Source organism: Adelges cooleyi, unplaced genomic scaffold, assembly GCF_023614345.1.
Source record: "Adelges cooleyi isolate 19-005CV unplaced genomic scaffold, UGA_ACOO_1.1 ACOO_flye_CR_arks_rails_tigmint_CR_PRNA_651, whole genome shotgun sequence".
In the NCBI taxonomy this organism is placed as follows: domain Eukaryota; kingdom Metazoa; phylum Arthropoda; class Insecta; order Hemiptera; family Adelgidae; genus Adelges; species Adelges cooleyi.
In genome coordinates, this window is record NW_026096352.1 from 3,396,195 (window position 1) to 3,421,856 (window position 25,662).

Genomic DNA, 25,662 nt, shown 5'->3' on the forward strand with positions numbered 1-25,662 from the left:
GGTAATTGATTAAAAAAAAATCGGGAGATGTCTCTGAATGAATTTTTTAAGAAAAGGTGTCTATTTGCGCAGAAAAAACTGTTGAGGTTCATACATAAATTTGACACGAACAAAATTGTTTGACAAACTATCTATCGTATGTATGTAAATTGAAGATTGCAGACAATAATAATTATTGAATTATTGTATTTTAAATGTTAGTTATCAATGTTGGTTATCATTATAATATTATTTTGACTATTGTGTTCAAACAGGTTGTGTACAGCCTGTCAATCATTTGCGTCGGTATTTAGTTTTTTTTATATAAACTATTTGAAATAAAAGTAGAATGATTTATAATTTGTTAAATAAATCATTTTTATCCGAACCATTGTCTCCAATTGTTTAAGGCATTGAAATAATAAATTATATTTTGTATGCGGACTATTTGAAGCTATTTATTTTATTTAAAAAAAAAGTTTAAATACAAAAAACTGGCATATTGTTTAAATTCAACAAAGCTCTAGGTATTGATTTGTACATTGTTTTTTTTTTCATTGTATATATTCTATTGTAAATTATAACAATATAAATGTTATAAAATGTTGTCAGAAAAAAGTAGCAGTAAGTAATGAGACATTTTTATTTGGCTCTTGTAACAAAGCAAAGTCTTCATAAATATAAAGTCTGCTTTTTAATTTACATGAAAACTTTATATGTATAATTTTCTTAAAAATGTCTAAGTTCAAAAAATTATAAATTCCTCGAAGGATATATTGAACTGGTGATAAAAGTAATTTTTTAAAATTGAATATTTATTTAATTTAAAAATACATTAAGAAACCCTAAAAAAGCTTGTAGTCACTCTTTTATAGTTAATAATACATTATTTATATTAAAGTACAGACGAAATGGTGTGTTTGTTCACTAATTACCTTTTGTTTAAGTTTTAAAATGATAACAACTCCTTAATTAGCTATTGAAAATTGATTATAAGCTTATTATTTTTTTATTTAAAAAGAGCCCGGTTTGGGAAGGTATATAGGAGTTGTTTGACTTAAGTAAATAAAATCATTCTTAAAAAAATGTTTCAATGTCAATTTATACCTGATAAAAATGTTTAACATTATTAAAATGTTGACGCCAATTTTGTGTTAAATAATCGTGTTATTTGTTTAAAACCCTATATGATGAGATGACGAAATGATACATATCCTATTTTCTACGAAATATGATAAGGAAGAGAATAAGAGTCTTATGAAAGTTGTTTGAGTAGTTTTTAAGCTTTTTCGAAACTTAAAAACAAACGCTCTCACTTTATATTTATAGATGTAGGTACATACACTAAAACGGAACCCTTAAGTTATGACGTATTAAATGTGATTTATGAGATTGTTATTATTCCGTATAAGTAGGTTGTTTGAAATAAAAGTTTTATAATTTATAGCTATACTAAACTTTTATTATTTTTGATCATTATCTTTAGCAATTAAATGCAGCTTGTTTCTACCGATATTTAACTTGACATCCTTTTATACATGTTTACACAGTGATTTACTTAAATTCCTGTGTCTCGGACTTAGCGATTCGGCGACTTCTTAATTTGAACCACTAATTTCAGAATAAATCATATTCTTACAACTTTTAGAAAATACAACAAATTAAGTATTTTATTAAAAGTTCTTCTAAAAATTTCATTGTAAAAATCAAAATAGTATTCAGTATATATTTATTAATTTGTTATTAATAATTAACGTTTTATCAATTTTTTTTCCAAACTATATCAAGTCTTGATGAAAGTAAACATGTTTAAACAATGAAATCTTTATAGGTACTACTTCAATTATTGAAGTCAGCTGTATAAGCTGTATAGCAACCACTAGTTCGTACACCGTTAGAATAGTGTACTTAACATAAATTGATAATATACTTTTATAGGTACCGTGTGCCTAAATTATTTAAATAAAACGTTGATGACAAGTCATATAGTAATAGTGTGAACTTTGGTATTGTTGTATTGCATTAAACGATTTAAAACTTATTGCCCAAGAAGTATAATGTCGTTAAAAATTTAAAAAAAACTACACAAATTGTGACATTATGTAAGTTTAGTTATTTATTATTTCAAACGTACACGGTCATGCGTGTTCATTCATATTATAATAATATGTTGTTTTATTATTATATACTTATGTATTATACCAAAATCACAGTTGTTGTTTTATTTCAGGAACGACTATTGTTGTCCGTATTACCAGAACACGTTGCTGTAAAAATGAGACAAGATCTGGGAGAGGCATTAGACAGTCAATTTAAAAAAATCTACATGAGTCGACACGAGAACGTGAGGTATGAAATGTTAAAAATTAAAAATACTTTTGGAACAATATTGTTTAAAGCATATTATGTGCTTCTGCGCTTCCTGGGGAGGACTGGAATACGTAACGCGTATACTTAACACATACTATTCAAAAGAATTGGTAAATTCTTAGAAATACACCAGCCATCCCTTTGATGTATAAAAAAACTTTTATAACGTGATATTGATATTTCTACGGAACTATATGTGTTCCGATTGAGCTTCAAAAGGTTGCAATGTTAAAAGTTTTTATGAAAAACTTAAAGGGTTCTTTTAGGTTTTTTAAAAAAAGTTTTTATTAGGATTCCAAGAACATGTTACACCAAACAATTTGTGTATCATAGCATTCGGTGATGCTAATTTATTTTACGACGCATATAAACGGATTAAAGCGTTTCGCATCTGTAGTTAGAAATTAATTACAGATTAAAAGCAGACGCTCTTGCTTCTGCTTCTTTAGAGATTATAAATGAACGAGACCCCTTTGTTAACAATCAACCCCTTTTACAACTAAAAAAAAAATGTTTTAACGATTCGTCTGCTATTGACTTACAATTTCTGAGCACGATTATTTTAGTAAACAAAATGGGAAAAAGTTATTGGTTGTTTTAAAGTAGAGCCCATTCCGAATTTTCGCAATATTTTATTACGGGGTTTTTTTTTTTGCTAAAGCGTATTACTTTTATGACGAAAAGGTACATAGGTCATATTTTCTAAATTACAAAAGTCAAAAACGTCTGAATAACGTGTAACAATAATGTTCAGGCACGAATAACATAACAGGGATACAAACTTTTCGGAACGGACAACTGCGGTGAATGGTCGATTTTATTTTACACAAAAATAGGTATAAAAAAATCTAAGAAACGATGTCTAGGACCTTGGCTTTGCGCAATAAAATGAAATATTTATAATTGAGAAAAACACTCATTAAAAAGTTCTTCTTTCTCTTGAAATAACAAAAAAAAAAAAAATAGCGCAAACAAATAACACGATAAAAATATTTAATTTAGTTTTTCCCGAATCGATTTTTATTTTGTGTTTATTTTTTTAAAGAATATTCTTTTCTCGTCATATTTTTATTGTCATATATTTTTGTTTTTCATGCATGTTCGCAGTATTTTATATGCCGACATCGTCGGCTTTACAGCCATCTCATCCACCTACTCTGCATCAGACTTGGTAAAAATCCTCAACGAGCTGTTCGCCAGATTTGACAGGCTTTCAGAAGTATGTTTACAGTTTTATATAGAACATAACATATAAAACAAAATGAGAGAGTTTATTTATTTATTTAATGAAATTCTGTTTGCTTTTTGTAGAAATACCAACAACTGAGGATAAAGATTTTGGGAGATTGTTATTATTGCATTAGCGGAGCACCTAGAGAACGACCAGATCACGCGGTCCTCAGCGTACACATGGGACTGTCAATGGTCAAAGCCATCAAGTGAGCTGTCCAACGACATAATATGGTTTGCGTTTTACAATGTCAATTTATTATTACCCAATATTGCTTTTACCAGGTACGTACAACAGACGACAAACTCGCCGGTAGACATGAGAGTGGGTATACACACTGGAGCGGTGTTGGCTGGCGTTTTGGGCCAAAGGCAATGGCAGTTCGATGTATACTCCAAAGACGTGGAGTTGGCCAACAAAATGGAGAGCAGCGGGATGCCCGGGTTAGTTAATGAATACCGTAATTGACATAATTATAAAACGACAAGAACCCTCTGCAACATTTTCCGTTTTTTTTTTAAATTGATTGGTTTCATTAAATATTATTAAATTGTAATTGTACCCTTTTGTAGCCTCCACCTTAATGAAGCTCCTAGTAATTTTAACCATATTCTCCTTGGCTGTCCTACTCTGTACCCCAACAGAAAAAATTTACTTTCCCATCTCAATTTGTTCGGCTATACCTCCCTTGACCCCTCTCTTCTTTAAAACTTCCGTTGTCCCTTCGTTATCGTCCTTCTAATTTCCTTCCTTTCCAAAACTGGATTTCTTATTTAATTGTTTCTTTATTGCATGTTTTATTGTTTTTATAGTCGTTAAAATAAAAAAAAAATTTGTAAGTATACATGAACAATTGATCCAATGTTAATACCCTTGAGTATATATTATATATGTACAATATATACTCAATAATAAAACATAATGTAAATTTATCTTTTTTCATGTCAGTTTTTTTAATTGCTGAATTTTATACATCGGTGCCATAAAACACATAGGTGTATTTTTATTAATACATGCAGGAACGGCGTTTGAATATTTTATTTAAAGGGCCTCTACATCTACGTATTTTTTTATCAAAAATAACTAATTATACTTCAAACGTACTGTTCCTATATTATTTGAAAATTTACAAACATGCCGCTGTGATCAATAGATTTATTTTAATTAATACAGCTTTTAAAAAAGTTTTTGAACATCACATTTGCTTGAAAATGGTTTAATTTTGTTCAATGATGTTGGCTCTTTTAAATAGGTTGCATGTAATTAGAGGTTTTTTTTTTTTTGAATTGTACGCAATGTATAGATGTTGCTATAAAAAAAATGTTAAACAGTGTGTCTTTTGTTGGGATTTGGTTACTTTTAATAACTAGGTATATTGACTAATTTTCAGGCGCGTCCATATATCTGAAAAAACGTTGAGCTTTTTGAACGGTGAATTTGAAGTAGAACCAGGCTACGGTGAAAAACGGGAAGAAGCGTTAAGAATGGCTGGCATAAAAACATTTTTCATTATCAAAACGATTAAACCGTTCAAAAAAGATATACAGAATGGTTCCTTTAACGACCTGAACAGTAGTACCAGCAAAGAGTCAGTGGTAAGTGTTGGTAAATACATTTTACAGTACCTCACTATAATTGACAATGTTATCTTTATTGCAGTGTATCACTCCAGTAGATAATTCCGATTTGATGGCCCAAGTAAAAGAGGAATCGGAAAATTTTAAGAAACGACTCCGGAAAGACCTAATGAATAGAGACGGCCACAGGTACAAATGATTAACGACCGTTCCCTTTAATTGAGCTTAAAAATGTAGTCTAATTTAACTATATTATCAATACTAAAACGGTAGATTTTCTTTATACAAGTAATGAAAGCGTATCTTTTGGCGTTTTCTTAAGAAAAAGGTCGTCGTCGACTAATAACGGTATGCGTCGTGACGACGTGTTCGGAATAAAACAATATGTGTCTCCGGCATAATTTACTGGAATCCTAAGACCATTAAGCTTTTCCTTTTTAGTTAGTATTCCCAGTTTGTAGATTTGCAATCGGACGACGAGAATCCGACTTTCAATAAATGTTTATATTACAAATATAAAAAAGAAGCGAATAAACAAATGAAATAAACATAAATTATTTATTTATATTTATTCCAATGAATTATTCCGATCTAAGACACAGAAATGGTACAATGTGAAGACGTGAACCATTGTTTATACTATAATTTTTTTGGTTTACCAAATGAAAAAATTAAATTGCTCATAATGAAAAAGCTCGAACAGCATTTCCAAAACTTCTAATACAAGGACACATTATATTTTTTAAAATTTTTGTTTTCAGAGATTTGAACAAGCACACGAAATACTTCACATTGACATTTAAAGACCAGAACAAAGAACGTGAGTACAAATATCACAAAGAGTCTGCATCTGGCGTGTCTCTCATCGGCTGTCCGCTAGTGTTGTTTCTGACGTTTTCCGCACAACTCATCATGTTGCCCACGTAAGAACAGTCGTTTGTATGAAACCCACAAAAAAAATACGCTTTTAAAGTTCAATAATATAATTTATCATACTCAAATTGTATAATTTGTCTGCAGTGATTTGTTGAGCTATCTAACGAGTTTCCTCGTGCTGGTAGTCCTGTTGATCATCGTGGCCGCATCAATAGCCGATGTGTTTCCTGAAGTAAGTACTCAAAATTATATTAGCTTTATTGCTGAAAATCGAATATCATTTTTTTTTAAAAATGCGAATAGTGTGAATATTTGCACTTTAATGCACTCAATACTTTTGCTATGATAACTGACTTGTAATAATACAATAATAATGCTTTGTGTTGTAATAAATCCATCAGCGTTTATGGTCATTAAACTCAGTGGCGATGCGTGGGTCTTTATGTCGGGGGACGTTGAAAAAAAAGTGTTACTAATAAGTGTTACTCTGGACTTTTTTATATTATAATAAGGAGTTATAGGCTAATAGAGGGAGGCGACTACGCCCTACACACGTTATTACTACAAATATGAAATAAATAACCTAATAATACCATATGTTATCACTTTGCCAGTGTAATTAAGTTTGTTAATAGCAAAAATATGATGAATTTATTGAAATTTTTTCTAAATTTATCAGTATTCAAAACAAAATATTTAATAAAGCTACCTAAAAAGCATCTAATATAAAAGTATTTTTATGCTTTGTAGACAACTTTTCAACAAATTCATCAAGGCCTAAACTTTTGGTCATTTTTTTTCTCTATAATAATACATGACAACCCGACCAATCATTTGACATATACAATTTCTCATGTAATTCTTTAGTTTTCTTAAACATCAAAACGTACTTTCACATGCTGCTTTGGATACTGGAATGATTTTTGATAAAACAGCTAAATTATACGTTTCATTAAATGAAATTTTAAATTTTTTAAGGAGATTCATTAAACTATTAAAGTTTATATTATTTTAGGTTTCATATTTTTAATAGTTTTTAAGTTAATATCGTTTGTTTTTACAACGATCAGTACTGTTCATAAGGGAAAAAAAGTTTTCTAAAGGATTCTTTGCATATTTCTTGGAGTACCATAAATAACAAAATGTATAGTTGGTACATTTTTTAACGGCAAAATGTATTTTTAATAGTTATATAATAATCAAGTAATGTATAAATGTCAAATATATATTAACAAAAAAATACAACCCAATTTAGATAGATAAAAATAAAAACTAAAATATGCTCTCCGAAAAAAATTAAAGAATTGTATAAATAATCAGAAATTATAATTTATTTTTCAAGAGAAACTTAATAGATATTTGAGTAGGTATTATAGTTATAATAGTTAAGATAAGATATTAAGTACCTATATAAATAATAATTTTAATCGGAGTATATGTTTGCGTACTCGCTGTGTATGTCTGACAGTAATTCTTGCATGCATTCATCACTCAAGCACATGAACGTTTGTACTTCTGTCGCGTTCGCTGGACGACAGTATGGCACGTAATCGCTAGTGTTTATAAACGAAAATCTTAAATCTTGCATTTTCTAAAAATCAATAAGAGAAAAGAAAAACATGACAACATTTTTTCAATATTTTCATTCAAAGCTAGAAATGTATAAGCATTCTTATAAGTATTTGTGACGTAAAACTAAAACTTTATACAAAAAAGTCCTTTGTAAACAAATCGAATAAATATATCTAGTGAAATATTCTTCAGATATAGTATCGATATACTTTGAAAAATAAAAATGAAAAATCTTTAGTACCTAGTAGAAAGTTTTTCTCTATTTCTCTTTTTCCATCAAACTTATAAGATTTCAGATAACGTCATACCCTCTATTTATTAAGGAGTACAGACAATTTGTTTTCAAAACCTTAATTTAAAGAATGATTTATTTTTTAGACTATCATAGCATCTTTGACAGTGATTTTAAAATAACATTTCATTTAAACATAGCATTATCTATTATTGACTAAATAATAATCGTAGAACGTTTTTTTTTTACATATTCAAAATAATGAGAAATTTATCTAGGTTCTTTTGATGTTTTTTTTATATTATTAAGCCGACAATTACAATTTATATTCTTACTATGACTTTTTGTTACTTTTTTAAGTGCTTGCGTATTTAAGGTAAAAGCTAAGTTTTGAAAGTTAAGAAATTGCGTTGACTTAATGAAATCATTTAACTCTCAAGTTACCATGATAGTGTTCTTTTAAAACTGTTTGTGTTTTCCATTTACCCTATCTGAATCCCCTCATTATATAATTATGTATTTTAAAATACATCGGAAATATAATTGTATAATTTGTTCTTTTGTAAATTCTATAAAAATTGCTTGTGACTTTTAATTGTCACCACTTCATTTTAATTTAGGCCAGTACCGAAATAAGTTTTGAAATCTACTAAAATCTGTTGTATATCCCTTGCGAAGTATTTAGAGAGTTTGCTTCTAGTGAGGTTAATGCTATAAAAAATGATGAAATATCTATTTACTTTTTTGTTTTCATATGAGACTTTTTGATGATCAACGCATCGTTCTGGATAATCTAGGCCAATAACGCAACCGACTTCTTTTTGGATTTCTTCCGGGCATTCCCACGGTTTGTACAAGTAACGGCGAGGTAATTTTCTCAGCTCTGGAACGTATCGCCTTGCGAACAATAATTGTAAAACGTTAATTATATGAATACCGTTTTAAGATAAAAAAAAAAGTAAAAGCTGTCTCTGACAAACAACAGCAAAAATCGCATACCTTATGTACTCGCCCGAAGGGTCCATTCGCATACCATAGTTGACGGGGTCCACGCACAAAGGACTGTCTAAGAGCTGTTCACAATTCGAACTAGAAACCCAAATCCAATTGCCCGAGCAAACCGCCCAATCGGCGTCCAGTAAATAATTCAAAAAGTGTTTCATCCCTTCGGTCCAACTTATCCAGAGATCTCCTCTAGTCAAAAAACATGCCACCGAGTTCCTCACCACGTGGTGAATCCATCCTTCCTATAGAAGAATTTTATAAATTCCAAAATAGTATTCATGACCATGTGGCCTATATTATAATGACTAACTCGCCATTTATTAACTTCGACGCTAGCTAAGCTGAGAATATATTGTACTATGATGTGTAAATCGGTATTAACAGATTATCGAAGTGTGATAAGTGCAAGTAGTGTTATGTTGATTTAAACGAGACGGTTTTTCGATACTAAACTTTAAAATGTAATAAAGTGCTATAATACCTGCTTTAACTGTCTCATCCCGGCGTCAATAAACGGATAACCGGTTTTACCGTTTTTCCAACAATCTAATAGCTTTTTGTTGTCGCCTTCGTTCACGTTATTCCAATTTATGGCTAAACAAGCCGGATTTCCTTCTACCTTGTCGAACTTGTCATTGTTCACCGACAAGGCGTAGAAGTAATCCCTCCAGATCAGCTGGCTAGTTGCGCTGTACTGGGGCAACCGTTCCGTTTCAAACGACTGGCTGAACAGCTTGGACAGCTCCCAATAGAGTCTGCCGAACAATTATAAGAATTCGATTAAATAGACCAAGTCCGTTTATAGCACTTACTTTCTGATCGAGAGACACCCCAAGCGCAAAGCGGCGCTCATGCTGGACGGCGGCCCCAACAGGTCGGGATTGACTTGGTTCGGCAAGTAAAACCCCTCGACGAATGCTTCTTTTTCGAAACTTATACGGTTCTGCAGTTGTTCTAAAGCCTTAGTTTCGCCACCGTACCAACGGTTATGTACATTAGACACGTCTGCGATTTCGGGTTGTATATTAAAGTACTCCGGCTTTAGATCTTTTAGTTCCTATGAAAAAAATATTTCCCCTTTTTCAACATCGATTGCTATAGCCAAATGAGTACTTAAGACTATGCCAATTGGGTAACGAATAAAACTAGCCGGATTAGCAACTAATCAGTCCGGTGTTAAATTAATGACTGAAAAACATTAATTAACCTTAAATTCATCCAATATGTTCGACGAGAGTTTCTCGAAATTCACCGATGACAAATCGACATTGGGCATGGGTCTCGGGGGTTGACCAATTTTGCTTGCAATGCTCTAAACGGTAAAAACATTAGACGACTGCACTTTACATAGAACTTTAAAAATATTGCATTAAATACTTGAAATTGTTCATAAGTCGTCGGTGGCACACCTCCGTTAGTTTTAATAATTAGCTTCGGGTCCCATAACGTGTGAGAAACCTTTTCAACCCAATCTACATTGTTTTGCTTGCAAAACGCCTTGACCGATTCATCTCGATTTTTCCAAATGGGTTCGCAATCCTAATTAGATACGGAAAAATGCGTGTAAAATAATAATATGTACATTTTAATACATTTATTTACATTTAATGTTTACCTGTTCGAAAGTTATTAAATCGAGACCGATCTCTTGTTGTATTCTTTTAAAAATCGTTATGGGATTTCCTTGTAAAATGTACAAACGTCCACCGTGCAGTTTTAAATTCTCATCTAAATCCTTCAAACTTTCCAATAGAAAACGCATACGGTTGTATCCAGTTAACTCGGGATCTAAAAATATTTATTCAAATATTAAATAATACAATTAGCGATGATAATTGAATTTTTCAGGCACTACTATAAAATAATGTGGTGCTGTAGGACCTAAAGTTCGAGTCAGTTTTAATTTCAATGTGTCTTCAAGTACTAATTAGTTTGAAATAGGAAGAGGGCTATTAAATTCTAGATTTACAAAAAAAACTATATAAATTATGTACTGAATAATGCAACATTACTAAACTAATGTCTAAATAAAAATATAATATAAAAAACAATAATGAACGAGAAAATCCATAAAATTCGAAAACTACCAATCTGGTAGATTTTTTTTTATTTAGTTTTGACTTTTTAATAGGCATAATTTTCAGCAAATATTTTTTATTTAGATAACTATCTGTAAATTGCATACATTGTATAACACTTATGAAGTGTTATATAATTAAATGTGTTACCATTTTGCTTTACCTAATAACTAAGTGGACTGTGTCAACTGTCGAGAGATCTATATTAAAAATTAATTAATTTGTATGATAACAATAATATAGGATGAAGTATAATATATAATGCTGAGCACAGAATATCACAGAAAAATAACGGGTTCTGTGAAAATTCGAATTGTTGTGGTCCCACCATTAATTATAATACAATTATGGCTACCAACTTGAATTCCATTTTTTTGCTTGATATTTAAAATTTAAATTATATAGTTAATTCCTCACGCTTATTTACATCTGTGTTACTGTGTAAACAAAATAATAATAGTTAAATTTATAATCAATAATGATTACTTGATGTCACTTAACGTATAAGTATTCTTTCGACTATTTTACCCGATCAAATATGCGTTTACCGTGCGTTATTTTAATATTATATAAAGTTTTACTTTCTGTTATGCTGTCGAATATGAAAACAACTATTAGCTTGCTGCTTCTTTTAACAGCTTCAACCAAAGCCGGATTATCGTGTAGCCGCAAACCATGCCTATACCAGTGCACGCAGACCGTCATGTTTATAGTGCGTTGAATGGGTTATGCTATTTGTACTCTGCAAGACATTAATATTTTACCATTGTTAATATAAATTAACATTATAAATAATAATTATATAAATAATGAATAATTTGGTATCATAATATTATGTTTTGGCAATATCGTATTCCAGGATATCTTAGTGTGCTCCAGTAAAAACTTTACAGCTCGATTTACTATAATTAGCTTAATATCAGGTTATATTTAATATAAGGACCCAGTAAATGTATAGTTGGGATGACTAAATAAATACGTATACCGGCTAAGTGTTTAACTAAAAAAACTGTACATTTTATTGTGTACCTATATTAACCATATGATTATAGTATACCTATCTATACCTATAGTTTTTTCCGCACACACTATTTTATGTTAGATTCATTGAATATATTTACCTGATTAAAAAATGTTGATCAATTACACTTAAATATACTTCGAACGACCGTCAACAAAACATGGTTTGGACTTCTGAGAATGCATGACCGGGTGGGCACTTATATAGTAATCGGGAGACCTGTTAGAAGTTCCAGAGGAATGATACAGCGGAGGAGAGAATTACGTTAGGTAAACAATGTGTCACATGTTTGTTAATTTTTAGACATGGACCGCCGGCTGTATTTTGAATCTTGGTGAATTGTTGTATGATAAATGAAAATTAATTGAAATTGTTATCAATGTCCAGTGTCAGGGTACAACACGCTTAATCACACAGCATAGTGTATTCCAATTCATAAGCATTACAAAATATGTAAATTGATAAATGCAACCTTGCACATTTAATAAACACACGTTAAGGTCTTATTACACTAAACATTTCTAATTAAAAATTATAATTTTTTGAAAAACTCATTCATAAAAAAAACTAGTACAATAAAGTCGAGGCACAGTAAGAACGGGCGAGAGAGGTCACAAGTTACAGGAATTATTATAACTGAATGTAATAAAATGACTTTTAAATAAACACTTCGATGTGAATATGTAGATATAATTTAAGAAATACGAAAAATATGAAAATATTGTAGAAGTTATAATGTGCTTTAAATTGTATTTTGAATATTAGGGAGGATTTGCTTAGGGTTGACCGTATGTCTGTAATATTTTTTGCCGTTTCTACCCATACTTCGTAATTGACAGTAAAATTAAAATATTTTCACTCTAACATGGCAACTTAGAAATTCACTTCGTCCAAAAATTGTATTTCCCCCTTTTTTTTGTATAACTTAATAGAACGATACGGATTTTTTAATGATAAAAAACTACAGATTTTTTTAGAAAATCATGTATGTATATTATACATGATATCTATAATAGTTTCACTCAAGATCTACTTTAGTTTAATTTTCTAACTTTCAGACTTTTTATAAATTATCCTTGATTTTGAATAAAAGTATTTATAGAACTTATGCTTTTATTATAAAATAAATAAAACTTCTGACAGAAACAATATTTGTTATCAAAACTTGTATATTTCTAACTTTTAAACAAGTTTTTATATAACTGTTATTCTGGTGAAATGCATTTTTTAAAACATTTCTATAACTGTTCTAATGGAGCTTTTAAGGTATCTGTTCAAAGATAACTTTTATAATGGAACTTTTTCAAAAAAATCTAGAACTCTTTTGGACCCAGAATGAAACTAAAATAAAATAGTGTTTTCGGTTGTATAGGTTTTGTCAATTTATTCGTGTAATTTTTAATGGTTTTGGCTGGCTATATGAATGAAATTCCTTGAAAAAAAATGTGTCCCTTTAATAGTATAATTTTTCTCCGAAAAAATGTCTGGCTACGTGCCTACGAAGGCTGAAAAAAGAATAATAAACGGGCTCAGTCCACCTCTGGCTAAGCTGTTGCCAAACATGTTATTAAATTTCGTAAAGATAATTAAATAGGTAGTAGACTCTGGCAATTTGCGAGACTCACTATATATTATAGCTAAAATATTTAAATCCTAGATCAACCGACAATACGTTATAATGTCGGAATTTATTTACGCATCGACATACGAAAAAGTGTATTACTATGTTTAAAAAAATGTGCGTTTAAAAATAGGTTTGTTTTTTTACAATTTATTCAAAACCTAACCTTGAAAATAAAATCTATCTAAAATAATAACATCGTATTTAATGACATTTGATCATGTATAAATAAACTCGAATTATCTGCATGGACATTGTTCGAATAATAGAAGTCACGTTGGATTACTAAAAATTTAATTTCATAATGGACCAATTAAATATACATAAAATCGCAATGACGAATAATACGTTCTTTTGTTGTTTTGTTTTTATTAAGTTACAACGTTCAACACTATTAAACAGAGTATTTTTGTTTATTGGTTTACATTTCACACTTATTTTAAGACTTGTCACTTATCATCAAATATATTTTAAACAACAAACGATATTTTGAAATTTCGCCTAAACGTTTTCACACTTCAAAAATTGACAATAACAAAGTCTAATGCAGGCGTCACATTAACGTTGTAGTTATATTTCTATTGTCGCACTAATAACATTTAATTGTATTATGCCTATGATAAATACGTATGTATATATGTATTCCACGCAAAAATATATTATAAACACAAACTGCAACGTTTAATATTTTACATTATATAATATGAGTTGACATAAAGATGACCTAAATTACATAATTAAATTACATTAAGTAATTAAATTACACTTAATTACTTAAATTACTACAGTTGTAGCAAAAAATTAACAGATCAATTGGATTGGTTTTCTAAACAAGCTAGCATAGCTAAACAGTTAGGACAGCTAAAAAACGTAAAAGCCAACGTTGAACAAACTGGTTGTCATCATTTTTTTTTTTTGTAAGGATAGCAACGATAAGTACCAGCAAGTTCCAAAATGTCTTCTTCTTTTCTATAAGGACATCCCTGATACTTTCTGGAGGGGGGGGATAAAATATATTTATAATACAAGTATATAGTATTTATATTATACGACGATAAAAAAAAATGTATACATTACAATACAGTAAAAAATTATCAAACAGTTAAGAAGACGTCGCTTCATCGAACATCATAGTTTAACGTTTAAATTAAAATTTGGCAAGAAATTGCCTATACAAACCTATACCTAACTGCTTAATACTGCTTTCATATACATTTAAAAATCTGCTCCCTTATTAGGGTTCAGAGGGAGATTTTTTTTTATTTAATAACAACTTTCATGAGATACATCATATTATATTTGTTTGAGGTTGCTACGTTCAAGTTTGATAATAATTGTAAAGACAACTTCCTAATTTAGAAGTTACAAGAGACTTAATGGTAGTTATTAGATAAAATAAATGTCATAATTAATGTTATTAATAGAATCATTGAAATCAAATATTGTATAAGATTTACAATTAAATGTTACAACAGTTATAACATTGTTATAAAAGTTCATAAGTAATGTTCATTTGCTTTAACAAGGTATTTAAAAACATTAATAATAATAAAAATTACGGACTTACACTCATTTTCTTAGAAAATAATAAAAAATGGTTAATTTTTCTTTTTGTAAACATTTTTATGTTACTTTACAATATTATAAAATTACTAAATGTTTACTTTTTTTACTATTTTCCAGTGCGGTATCAACTTTTGAAACTTTGGTAACATATATATTTAATTAATTTGTTAAAGAAAAAATTATTTTCTGATAATTTTGACTGATCGATAACCAGTTTTAGATAATTACTAGAGCTTCGCTCTAGCTGGGGGCTCTGCCCCCAGGCCCCCGAGTCGGACGGGTAGGTCACAGATTCCCGGTACTGTACCCGGCTACGCCGGGCACGCTCACGTCACTTCGCTGCAAAGTATATTCGGGGAGGTCACAGATTCCGAGGGGGGTGCCCGGCTGCGCCGGCCACGGTGTGTGGAAGTCAGTGCACAGCGGTTCCTAGGAGCGTGCCTGGCTGCGTCGGCCACGGTGTCGAGCCATCGCAATACGTCTTAAAGGAATGACGTTATAATTCATCGTATCTTTATCTAGTAATCATAGTTCATACTTAGTTTCGAAAAAGTGTATTGCAAGCTAAGTACCGGTTAACTGTAGTGCAAGTCTAGCTATCTGTCAGATCAGAAACGTCCTACTACTAAAGCTAGTGTGCTACTTGCTTAAAGAACAATTTTTTTTTTTTTTTAATTTGAATTGTTTGATGTGTTGTTTACTTCACGGGCTTGGTAATAGCTATGGTTAAAAATAGATAGAAATGTTTAGAGGTCAGTCGGCTATATGTCTGATATGGTGTTCCTATGTGCAACAAAACTTTTTCAAACATAGTATGTTATATGTCTAGATATTGGTTGAATTAAAATCCTTATTTGTTCAGAAATCACCGTCTATGCCATTATTCGGTAATGACGTACTTACGTTTAGAATGTAACCAACAGCATAATGCATTAAATATGTATATTAAAGGTCTGGTGGTTTAACAGAAGTTCATAAGTGTTTAAGAATTCAAGAGTAAATCACATGAATGAAATGTCTAGAGTTTATATTAAAACTTAAAAGGGAAAGAAGTGAAGAGTGATAAATACATTATTTTGATTTTTGATCGACTATTTGACAGTGCTTATAAAAACGTCCAAAGAGAGGTTAAATGAAATGTCTCGATGCAAATCATTTAGTTTTTGGATCTGGACCTTTTATGTTAAAGGTACTTTGATACTTAAGGTCTGACGTTAGTTGGTTATTAGAAGTTTAAAAGTGTGGAAGAATGATATGTTTGTGTGACGGTTACTTAGGAACTCAAGAGTACAAAACATGAATGAAATGTCTAGAGGCCAATCAGTATATACTATATATTAAGTAGGAAAATAATTGAAGAGTAATAAGTAAAAATAATTTGTAGCAAATATTTTTGATTATTCGAGTGTCCGGCGGTGATTATAAAAACGGTCAGAGTACAAAATGATACTAATAATAAATAATAATAATATTCAGTGCATAAAATACCTAAATTATTTGATACTTATCCAGACATATTTTATACATAATAGATAAATTGATATAAACATTAATACTTTTTTAAGTAAACCATGAAAGGTATAAATCCATATGTTGATATATTTTTAGATGGCTAACCAACAATTCATCCTACTAAATGATAATAATCAAAAATTTTAACATAATTTTATTTTTCATTATGTAGTATCAATTTAAAAAAATATAGCAAAATCTATAGATTTACTATACTTTTTTAGGGTGGAGCGAATACTTATATTATACTTCTATAAATAATAAAATAGTAAATTAAATGTTGATTTTCAATATAAATTTTAACCCTTTGAAGCACAGCATTTTTTTCTCTGAACATGATTATGAAGGTGGTAATAAATATATACCACTGTGCGAGAGTAGGCTATTTTTTGAAAAAGTGGTATATTACCTCTACCACCATGCTTCAAAATTTTAAAATGCAATAAAATGATTTGAAATTAATATTTTATTTTTATGTTTTAATAATGCCCTATGTCTGAAATCACACCACAAAAAACCAAAATAGTCAATATTAATAAGTATCTAATTTAGTTCAAGCTATATCAACAGCAGCTCAAAAAAAAAAATTATATATACATACATATAATATAAAAAATTAACATTAAATAGTTAGTAAAAATAAATGTTCAGACAATTTTTTTGGTTTTTGATTACTACTCATAAAAACGGTCTAAGAACACAAAATGTTGAACGCTAAAATAATCTAAAGACAACTGTTTTAAGAATTTAAAAAGATGATATAGGGACTTTTGCTGATGCTTTTAAAAAACATACCTATAATTTTTTATTATAAGACTGTGTAAAAATGCATTTATTCGTTGGTTGAATAAGTATTATAAAGCCAGGGAGTAAAAACTGGAATGATTACAATAGCATAAGATGTTTCTATATATAATGTGATTAAAATAAATTAGATCATATAATATAGTTATTTCTTATTAGAGCGAAATGAACACATAGATATTTTATGTCAATAATGTATATAAATTTTAAGCACACAAAATTAGCCCCAGGCGTTTAAACTAAAAATCGATTGTTTTTAGATCTGAACACTTTTTATTCAGTGCATCAAATATACTATTATTATTATTTAAAAAAATATTTTTCATTATATATATATATTATTATTTTAACAACAATAAACTTTTTTTAAATTAATCCATGTATTATGTTATTTTTAGATAGGTAAATAAATGTTTTTCTACTAAATAATTTACAATAATACTTCCTAAAAAAAAATTACCTAGCAAGTGAAATCAGATACATGATTTAAAAAAGTAAAGTTATATGTTTGTCAATTTCAAAGAATACAAACTATATTTTCAACTTTAATGACAATTATTAGATTTTTTTAGCTTGAATTGTTGATTTCCACATAGCTTACCTACAATTTCTGAATTTTCCAAAGTTAAAATATTAAAACCACAAATTAAGTCAAAAAACAATTTATAAAACTCCAAACGGTTAGTGATAGTACTTGATCATAGTGATCATATATATTTATATAGATAAATCATCCTACTAAATGAAATAATTAAAATATATTCAAATAATGCCAATTTAACGTGAAATAATATATCATTAAAAAAAAATATATAAAAAAACTAAAATAATTTGTATTCTATGTAGTGATCATAATTGTACAGCTTTAACAAAAAAATGTGAAATAATTAATGTTTTAATTATTTGTACATCAGTATCGTATGTGTGTGCATGTTTAGAAACTAAAGCGTTAAGAGAAGTCGGTTAAGACACTGTATAATGAAAAAAAAAACTGTCAATTTAAATTAGGGTTGAGTATAGAGATTAGATAGGCACTAATTATTAAAAAATAATTCATAAATAACAAAAAATGAACTTCTACGGTGTAAGTTTTCTATTGGCCGCAGGCAAATTAATCGGTGACGGCATAGGATGACAGTCTGTAACCAATGGTAAAAATAATAACTACTTATTGTATTAATTAAAGACAGAGTAGATAGAAGTAGCAATCAATCTTCTAAACGGACACGCGTCAGTTATGATTTCACTATAGTATTGGTCTAAAACAAATAATTTACATATATATAAAATAAGTGGGTAAGTTATTTAATTGAAAATAAATAGTAGATATATATGTCAACAAATTTTTCAACAAAAAATGAAATATATCGTTATCACCACACACAGCGGTTTGAAAAAGATAAGAATTTTGTACATCTAATTAATTTGATAATTTGGTTTAAGCAAAATGTAATATACTACTATACTATATATTATTATATGTATTCTAAATCTAAAAAATAGACCAATATCCAACGACGCATATTAATAGGTAATGTTTGCACACCGGGAATCTCTTGAACGAAAACCGTAGGCGAATCACGGACAAATATGTAATTAATAATAACTATTATACGTTTAATATATAATTGTATGTATATAATATAACAAACTACAAAGACAAAAATTCACCAAAAAAAAAACAAAACACGCCGTTCGCCGTTTTTAATTTGTATTGTTTAATATTTATTATTATATATATGATAACGTTTCGACACGAAAACAGCTCTCCGGCCGCCGACGCAGGCATGGAACATGGAAAAGACGAATAGACAACTGAATCCCATGAAAGAGACGATTAGGCGACTGGCGGCAGTCGGCTATTTTGAATTAACGTTTTATTATATAGATATAAAGATTTTTAAAAATATATAATTGAACTTGAAGCAAACTCAAAAACATATATTATTACATTATTAATTAAACGGAGATGCTCAAAAATATTTTAATATCAATTTTTCATCAACTATTATTAATCAATCGATAAATCAATATATTAAAAAATATATTGTGTACATATAGTTTTATCTAAATGGTCGATTAAAAAAGTATTAGTTTCAGTGGGAATGCATTAATAAAGACATTAATATTATAAAACATATTACGTTAAAAGTCAATTATATCTAAATAAAATATATTATCTGCTAATTTATTGGATTTTTTTTTTTGTGAGTTTCAAGTGCAATTACTGCAGTTTCTACGCGTATTCATATTTATTTACTGTTCGCTAAATAGGAATACAAGATATAATTATTTGCTTAGAAATTTGGGAGCTGTTTGGGGTGTAATGGGTAGGTATAGTGCAATGCACGGCTTATTTTTTTTACATACATTCCAGAAATAACATTTTTGTTAACATCAGCTAGCAACAGTTCACTTATTTTTTATTTTCTCGGTTAGTCCAATATCTGTGTGTTTCTAACCGATACCTACCGATGTTTACGCGACGACGAACCGCATTAATGTTTTTAAAATTACTTCTTGATTTTCACGAATCGAAGTGCGAGGTTCAATGTACCTACGTGTAAGTTATTAATTATTAATGAGTTTTGCGGTCATTAGAAGAAAGAAACTTGGAAATATATAGCACGCGCGTTTGTTGTTGAAAGATGGAACATTTTTTTTAAGCACTGTATTTTATAAGATACAACAGTTACGACTTAGGGTTTGCATTGAGTTGGATTTAACTGGCGTATAATAATAATATGTTGGATATGCTACAGAGCTAAAATAGCATTATAATACTGTTGAATGATACACTAGGTTGATGTCTGTCTGAAAACTAAACAAACCTTTCAAGTCGATCGGACTTGTCGCCTACCGATGTGGTTGTAAAGGTGTTTAATGCACATTATAATATATTTTGGCAGTGCAAGTATTTATATAAACTGGATTTCCCAATCAACAATAACAAAAAATATCAAACCATTTTTTTTAGTACTTATTTATGTGATAAATGCGGGTACACGGGCAGCTAATAACATCATATGACATAATATAACAAATAATAGTAATTCGTAACATATCATGTTTTTTCCCAGGTTATACCGTCGAAAATTGTTTGGTTTAGCGAAACCATTAACGATTCATTGTGGACGCGCCGCATTCTTGGCGTTGCGGCGGCTTCCTTGATAGCATCTACGAATCTTGTGGGACTGGTAAGTTGGAAAACTTCTCTAACCCTCCAGCACAACGACAACTAAGTGTTGTTACCGCCAGATTGTACGTTCTCGAATAGCTTTTTCCATTAAAATTCATCAAATGCGTCTCAACGGAGAGGAATGTTTAAAAAAAATGTTAATTTATTTTTAACACGATCAGTTGTAGCTAAAACCAGGGACAATAGGAGTATTTCTTGCTCTCGATAATGTATGTAGTGATTGTTAAGCGCAAAAATATGGGGACCATTTCATAACTTTTAATAGTGAATTAATGATTATGATTATTATCACCAGACAACATTATTAATACTTGAATATTATTACTTTATGTTTGGATAATAAATTCAAACGACTTTTGTATATAAAGTAAAACATTTGATTTTTAATTACAAAACTGCTTTATATATAATGGAATACATAATATATACAATAGTCTGCTGTTTCCAAGTGAATTCAATTACTGGTTTTTAGTGAGTTGTTGAATTGACTGACAGCAATGAAACCAATAGTATGTATCTCAAGTTTACCTGAATATTATACAATTTGAATATCCTTTTATATATTATTTTACACTAACTACCTAAACGAACAATTAATAATTATATAATATAAATAATTATAATCACTTAAATCATATTTATGTTTTTATTTTCTGTAAGAATAATAGTTTTACATGGGTATATCATTTTTAAATAACTCAACAAATTTTAATTGATTATAAAATTATTTTAACTTTTATTTATTACCAACGTTTTTTTTTTTTGCGTTATATTTAAATATGGTTGACCATTGCAGGTGTCTTGTTGGTCTGAAGATCAGATTCCGGCCAATTGCACTCAAGTATATAATAATCCGTCTAGCGTTTGCATGTACCCGTCGTATTTCACTTACTTCATGGTGTTGGCGCTAATAGCTACGTCCATGTTAACTCAGTTATCGCATTTCACCAAAGCAGCCATTCTCATAATCATCGCTCTCATGCATTGCGTTATCAACATGATAACCGTAAGCAGCGCCATCGACTGCGAGGACTCCATCATTAGCAAACCATACAAGTAATACTTTGTTACATGTTTAACCGTTGACTGCAACTTATTTATATGATATCCGTCTAAAATTTTACGCTTACAGCATTGATTGAATTAAACTTAAATAGAAACGAAAAACTTAAAGCAATAAAGTTATACGGTAATAACTATCCATGCGCGAAAATTACTTCAAAACAAAATTAGTAACACTAAAACAATCGACGCTAAGTTTTGCATAATAATAGTATCTGTCCGAAGATTTAATTTATAAGTACCAATTACGAACCGGCTACTATATTATATTTAGGCTCAATCATTATTTCTGGAACTTAACAAATAGCTAGTGCAGCGTGATTTCAAATAAAACAAATTAAACAGTAATGCACTCTGCACTACTTCAAACTTAACGGATTTCGGTGTACCGTTATAAACGTATAATATTCAACACCACTGTGGGTATCCCAGATAGGCCAATACAATAGAAACAGTAGCAGTTGTTTAAAAGATTTTGTAAAGCGAATGATAGTTGCTACAAGACAGGGTTTTCAAATATACTAAACGAGTTATTGTTACTTTCTTACCAGCGTTTTGTCTTTTTGTCAGGATTTTATCGTCCAAATACGCTTTATCGTTCTTGCTGATCTCCGTCACCATGGCACTCGTTTACTTGGCTAGGAACGTAAGTATCACCTATACGTTTTAAATATTTTGGAAATTCCTACAGTCGGTATTAACCGCAATGTGTTATGGATTCAGATGGATAAATCGTCGAGGGTACTATACTTGTGGCGAACTGAGGTGGAAGAACAGAGAGAAAGGGCATCCGACATCCGAAGACGTAACGAAGCTTTAGTGTACAACATCCTACCGCCACATGTAGCCAAACACTTCCTGGGAAGCTACAAACGTCAACATGAAGAATTATATAGTCAAAGTTATGCTGAAGTCGGAGTGCTGTTCGCTTCGATGCCTAATTTTTCTGGTAGGTCGAATACAGCACATAGTAAATTATTTTCCTTGTCGAGTAAAGCTGATTTAATATTTTCTTTTTTGAAATTTAAGTCATCAAGTACAATAAAATAATTGTTTTATCTTTTAGACTTTTATTCCGAAGAGACGGTGAACAACCAGGGACTGGAATGTTTAAGATTCCTCAACGAAGTAATATCTGATTTTGACGCGGTAAGTTTAAATGTTATTGCTATATTCAACGCTCGTCTAATTACATAAGACTAATCAACGTTACTGTACAGCTTTTGGAACAACCACGGTACCAAGACATCATTAAAATCAAAACTATTGGTTCCACTTATATGGCGGCTAGCGGGTTAAATCCGTCGAGAATGGTTAAGGTAATAACTCCACTGGTTACGCTCATATTTTTATTGACACTTACTTATCGTTGATGAATTTAGGCCGAAGATTCAATCGAAATAAGATGGGCACATCTAGCGCTTCTCGTCGACTTTGCTTTTGATCTGAAAAAAGCATTGCAAGGAATTAACGAACAAAGTTTCAACCACTTTGTATTGAAAATGGGTAAATATTTTGTGTACTCGTACAATAATAATATATTATATTAATAATACAAGTCTGTTCAGGGAATATAGGTTACGTAATAATTATTTATTGTACATTCAGTACAACACTCCTCCTCTTGGAGAGTAAAATGTATATATATATATATATATATGTATGGATAGACAGTTAGAAACAAATTATACAATATAGGTTTGTAAGTTGTTAATCATACTTATTGGTTATTAGTTATTACAGAAAAAAAAAGAAATATATATATACAAAACAACCTTACTTATTCTTCCTGAAATCCACTGACATATACCGATCGGGTTGCCTCTGTTGCCTAACCGGACGTGATTGTGATGGGGGGGGGGGGAATTTCTACTGTCCCCTGGTCTTCCAGTGTCGATTTTTCCCTTACCTCCTCGGTTGTTGTTTCGGTGTCTACCCCGCTATTAATCATTATAGTTTGATCGACATGTCTTTTCCCAGTGACCCATTCCGTATCGACTTTGAATATGTTTCTAGCTAGCGCTTTCAACACTGTTCCTTTTCCCCATTTTGTTCCTTAGTACGGTAGTCGAGAACTGCATTTTTGTGTCTGGGCTGGAGCGGTGACACCGTTTTTTTTTTTTTTAACATTGTTTACTATCTGGACCCTCTACGACTCCGCGCATCCGATACTCCGAGGGTGAAATAGGGCCTCTACGAGTTGTCGAATACCCCGTTCTTACAAAAGTTTTCGAATTCGTTACCCGTAAAACACTTCACCCCGTGTGACGTGATACATTTGGGTAATTCGAAACGTGCGAAAAGTGCATGGAGTATATTAATTACTATGGTCGCGTTCGTCGAGTTGAAAGCATTGAAAAAAAATGTTTATTACTACCGAAGGTAATATAATAAAATCCGCTCTATTGTAAAATCTTTTGAAATTAGCTTGTTATATTAATAACAATTAAATTTTTTTTCCTCAATAACGTAACACCCAATGTCCCCAGGTATCAACCATGGGCCAATAACAGCCGGCGTAATTGGTGCCAGGAAACCCCATTATGACATATGGGGAAACTCGGTGAACGTAGCATCCCGCATGGAGAGCACAGGCAAAGCTGGCTGCATACAAGTAAGTAACCTACCTCGTTAGTCTCGAATCTAAAACGAAGAAAAAAATGTTTCCGATAAAACTGTTTAGTTGCTATTTTATACGTTTTTCATTCTATCCAAGCAAACTCTTTCAAATTTACTGTAGGTTACTTTCGATAGTTATCCTTAGAATTATTTCAACAACACAATATTGTCATTAATAGAGAGTTAATTTTCTTTAGTGGTAATTGTCGTTACCATAATATGGTTTTTATAATATGGTACAATTTTGAAAAATATTTCAAATGAAAGGTTGAAAACTATGCTTAAAAACCTTCAGTAGCATAGAGGTAAAGGTTATTTGTTATAACTTAATCTGACGATGCTTAACAATAGGATTTAAAGGAAAAAGCAAATTACCTACTTTATTAATTTTAGGGCATACTTTTCTGTGTCTAAAAATTGAAACTGTAAGCTTCTTACTGACAGAACGCAACGATATTATCGATAGGTACGAACAGTTAAAAATATAAGTCCCTCTATCGGTGGTAGATTACCTATTCTGGTCTTATTGATCTCCGATATTTAGCACTTCAACACAAATTGAGTCACGAATTTTTTTTTTCACCTTTCATAACAGGTGACGGAAGAGACTTGCATCATATTACAGCACTTCGGGTTTAAGTTCGAACAACGCGGATTGGTGACGGTCAAGGGCAAAGGACAGCTAATGACTTACTATCTGGTGGGCAAAGGACCGCATCCAAACCCGGCACCGCCACCTCTCATGGAAACCCTACCCGAACTGGAGGAAGAAGACTCGGACGAGGGTCAGGTGGTCCGACAAGCTCTGTTGCCTAAAACACACAATTATCACATATCCAACGGGTCCAGTTAATTGCAGAGTATTTATTATACTGAAACAGGCGACGACTAAAAACGCCGTGTTATTCCGAAGGTTTCCTTATTCTTCCCTATTGATTTTTTTTTTTTTTTAAACAATACTACTGAATTATTATAGTACTATTATTATTATCATGGCTAGGTTTTCGCCCCGTTATCATTTTACTGAAAGCATAATTTAATGTTCATGCGTGTAATAAATTGAACGTTAATACCGTAGAATAAACGTACGTACCTAATACGCTTATTTAATATTAAATACTCATTGAGACTATTCCTCATTTGTATTTGTACGTCATGCATATATTATGTACAATGCAACATAATTATCCGAGTTTGCCCGAATTGTTTATATGTTAACCGTTATGGATATCCTTCTAGAGTAGGATTAGTTAGATTCATATTATTATACCCTGACTTCGTTACCAATTGATTTTTTTGTGCAATCCATGTTCGTAGTTACTAGATACTATTACTTGA

The 25,662-nt window shown here is 30.5% G+C and overlaps 1 protein-coding gene across 1 annotated transcript in view; it reads left to right on the forward strand.

The window, feature by feature from the left end:
- The window catches only part of LOC126844952 (adenylate cyclase type 3), a 99,889-nt gene extending 74,617 nt beyond the window's left edge, over positions 1-25,272 (forward strand). The window contains exons 3-19 of the mRNA XM_050583469.1: positions 2,210-2,328; positions 3,457-3,568; positions 3,661-3,788; positions 3,865-4,023; positions 4,971-5,175; positions 5,240-5,346; positions 5,919-6,080; positions 6,178-6,265; positions 20,525-20,641; positions 21,440-21,699; positions 22,276-22,351; positions 22,429-22,654; positions 22,772-22,854; positions 22,926-23,024; positions 23,088-23,211; positions 24,195-24,319; positions 24,920-25,272. Of these exons, the coding sequence (XP_050439426.1) occupies positions 2,210-2,328; positions 3,457-3,568; positions 3,661-3,788; positions 3,865-4,023; positions 4,971-5,175; positions 5,240-5,346; positions 5,919-6,080; positions 6,178-6,265; positions 20,525-20,641; positions 21,440-21,699; positions 22,276-22,351; positions 22,429-22,654; positions 22,772-22,854; positions 22,926-23,024; positions 23,088-23,211; positions 24,195-24,319; positions 24,920-25,177 (2,448 nt within the window). The 3' untranslated portion in view covers positions 25,178-25,272. The remainder of the gene's footprint in view (positions 1-2,209; positions 2,329-3,456; positions 3,569-3,660; positions 3,789-3,864; positions 4,024-4,970; positions 5,176-5,239; positions 5,347-5,918; positions 6,081-6,177; positions 6,266-20,524; positions 20,642-21,439; positions 21,700-22,275; positions 22,352-22,428; positions 22,655-22,771; positions 22,855-22,925; positions 23,025-23,087; positions 23,212-24,194; positions 24,320-24,919) is intronic.
- Positions 25,273-25,662: the final 390 nt, after the last annotated feature.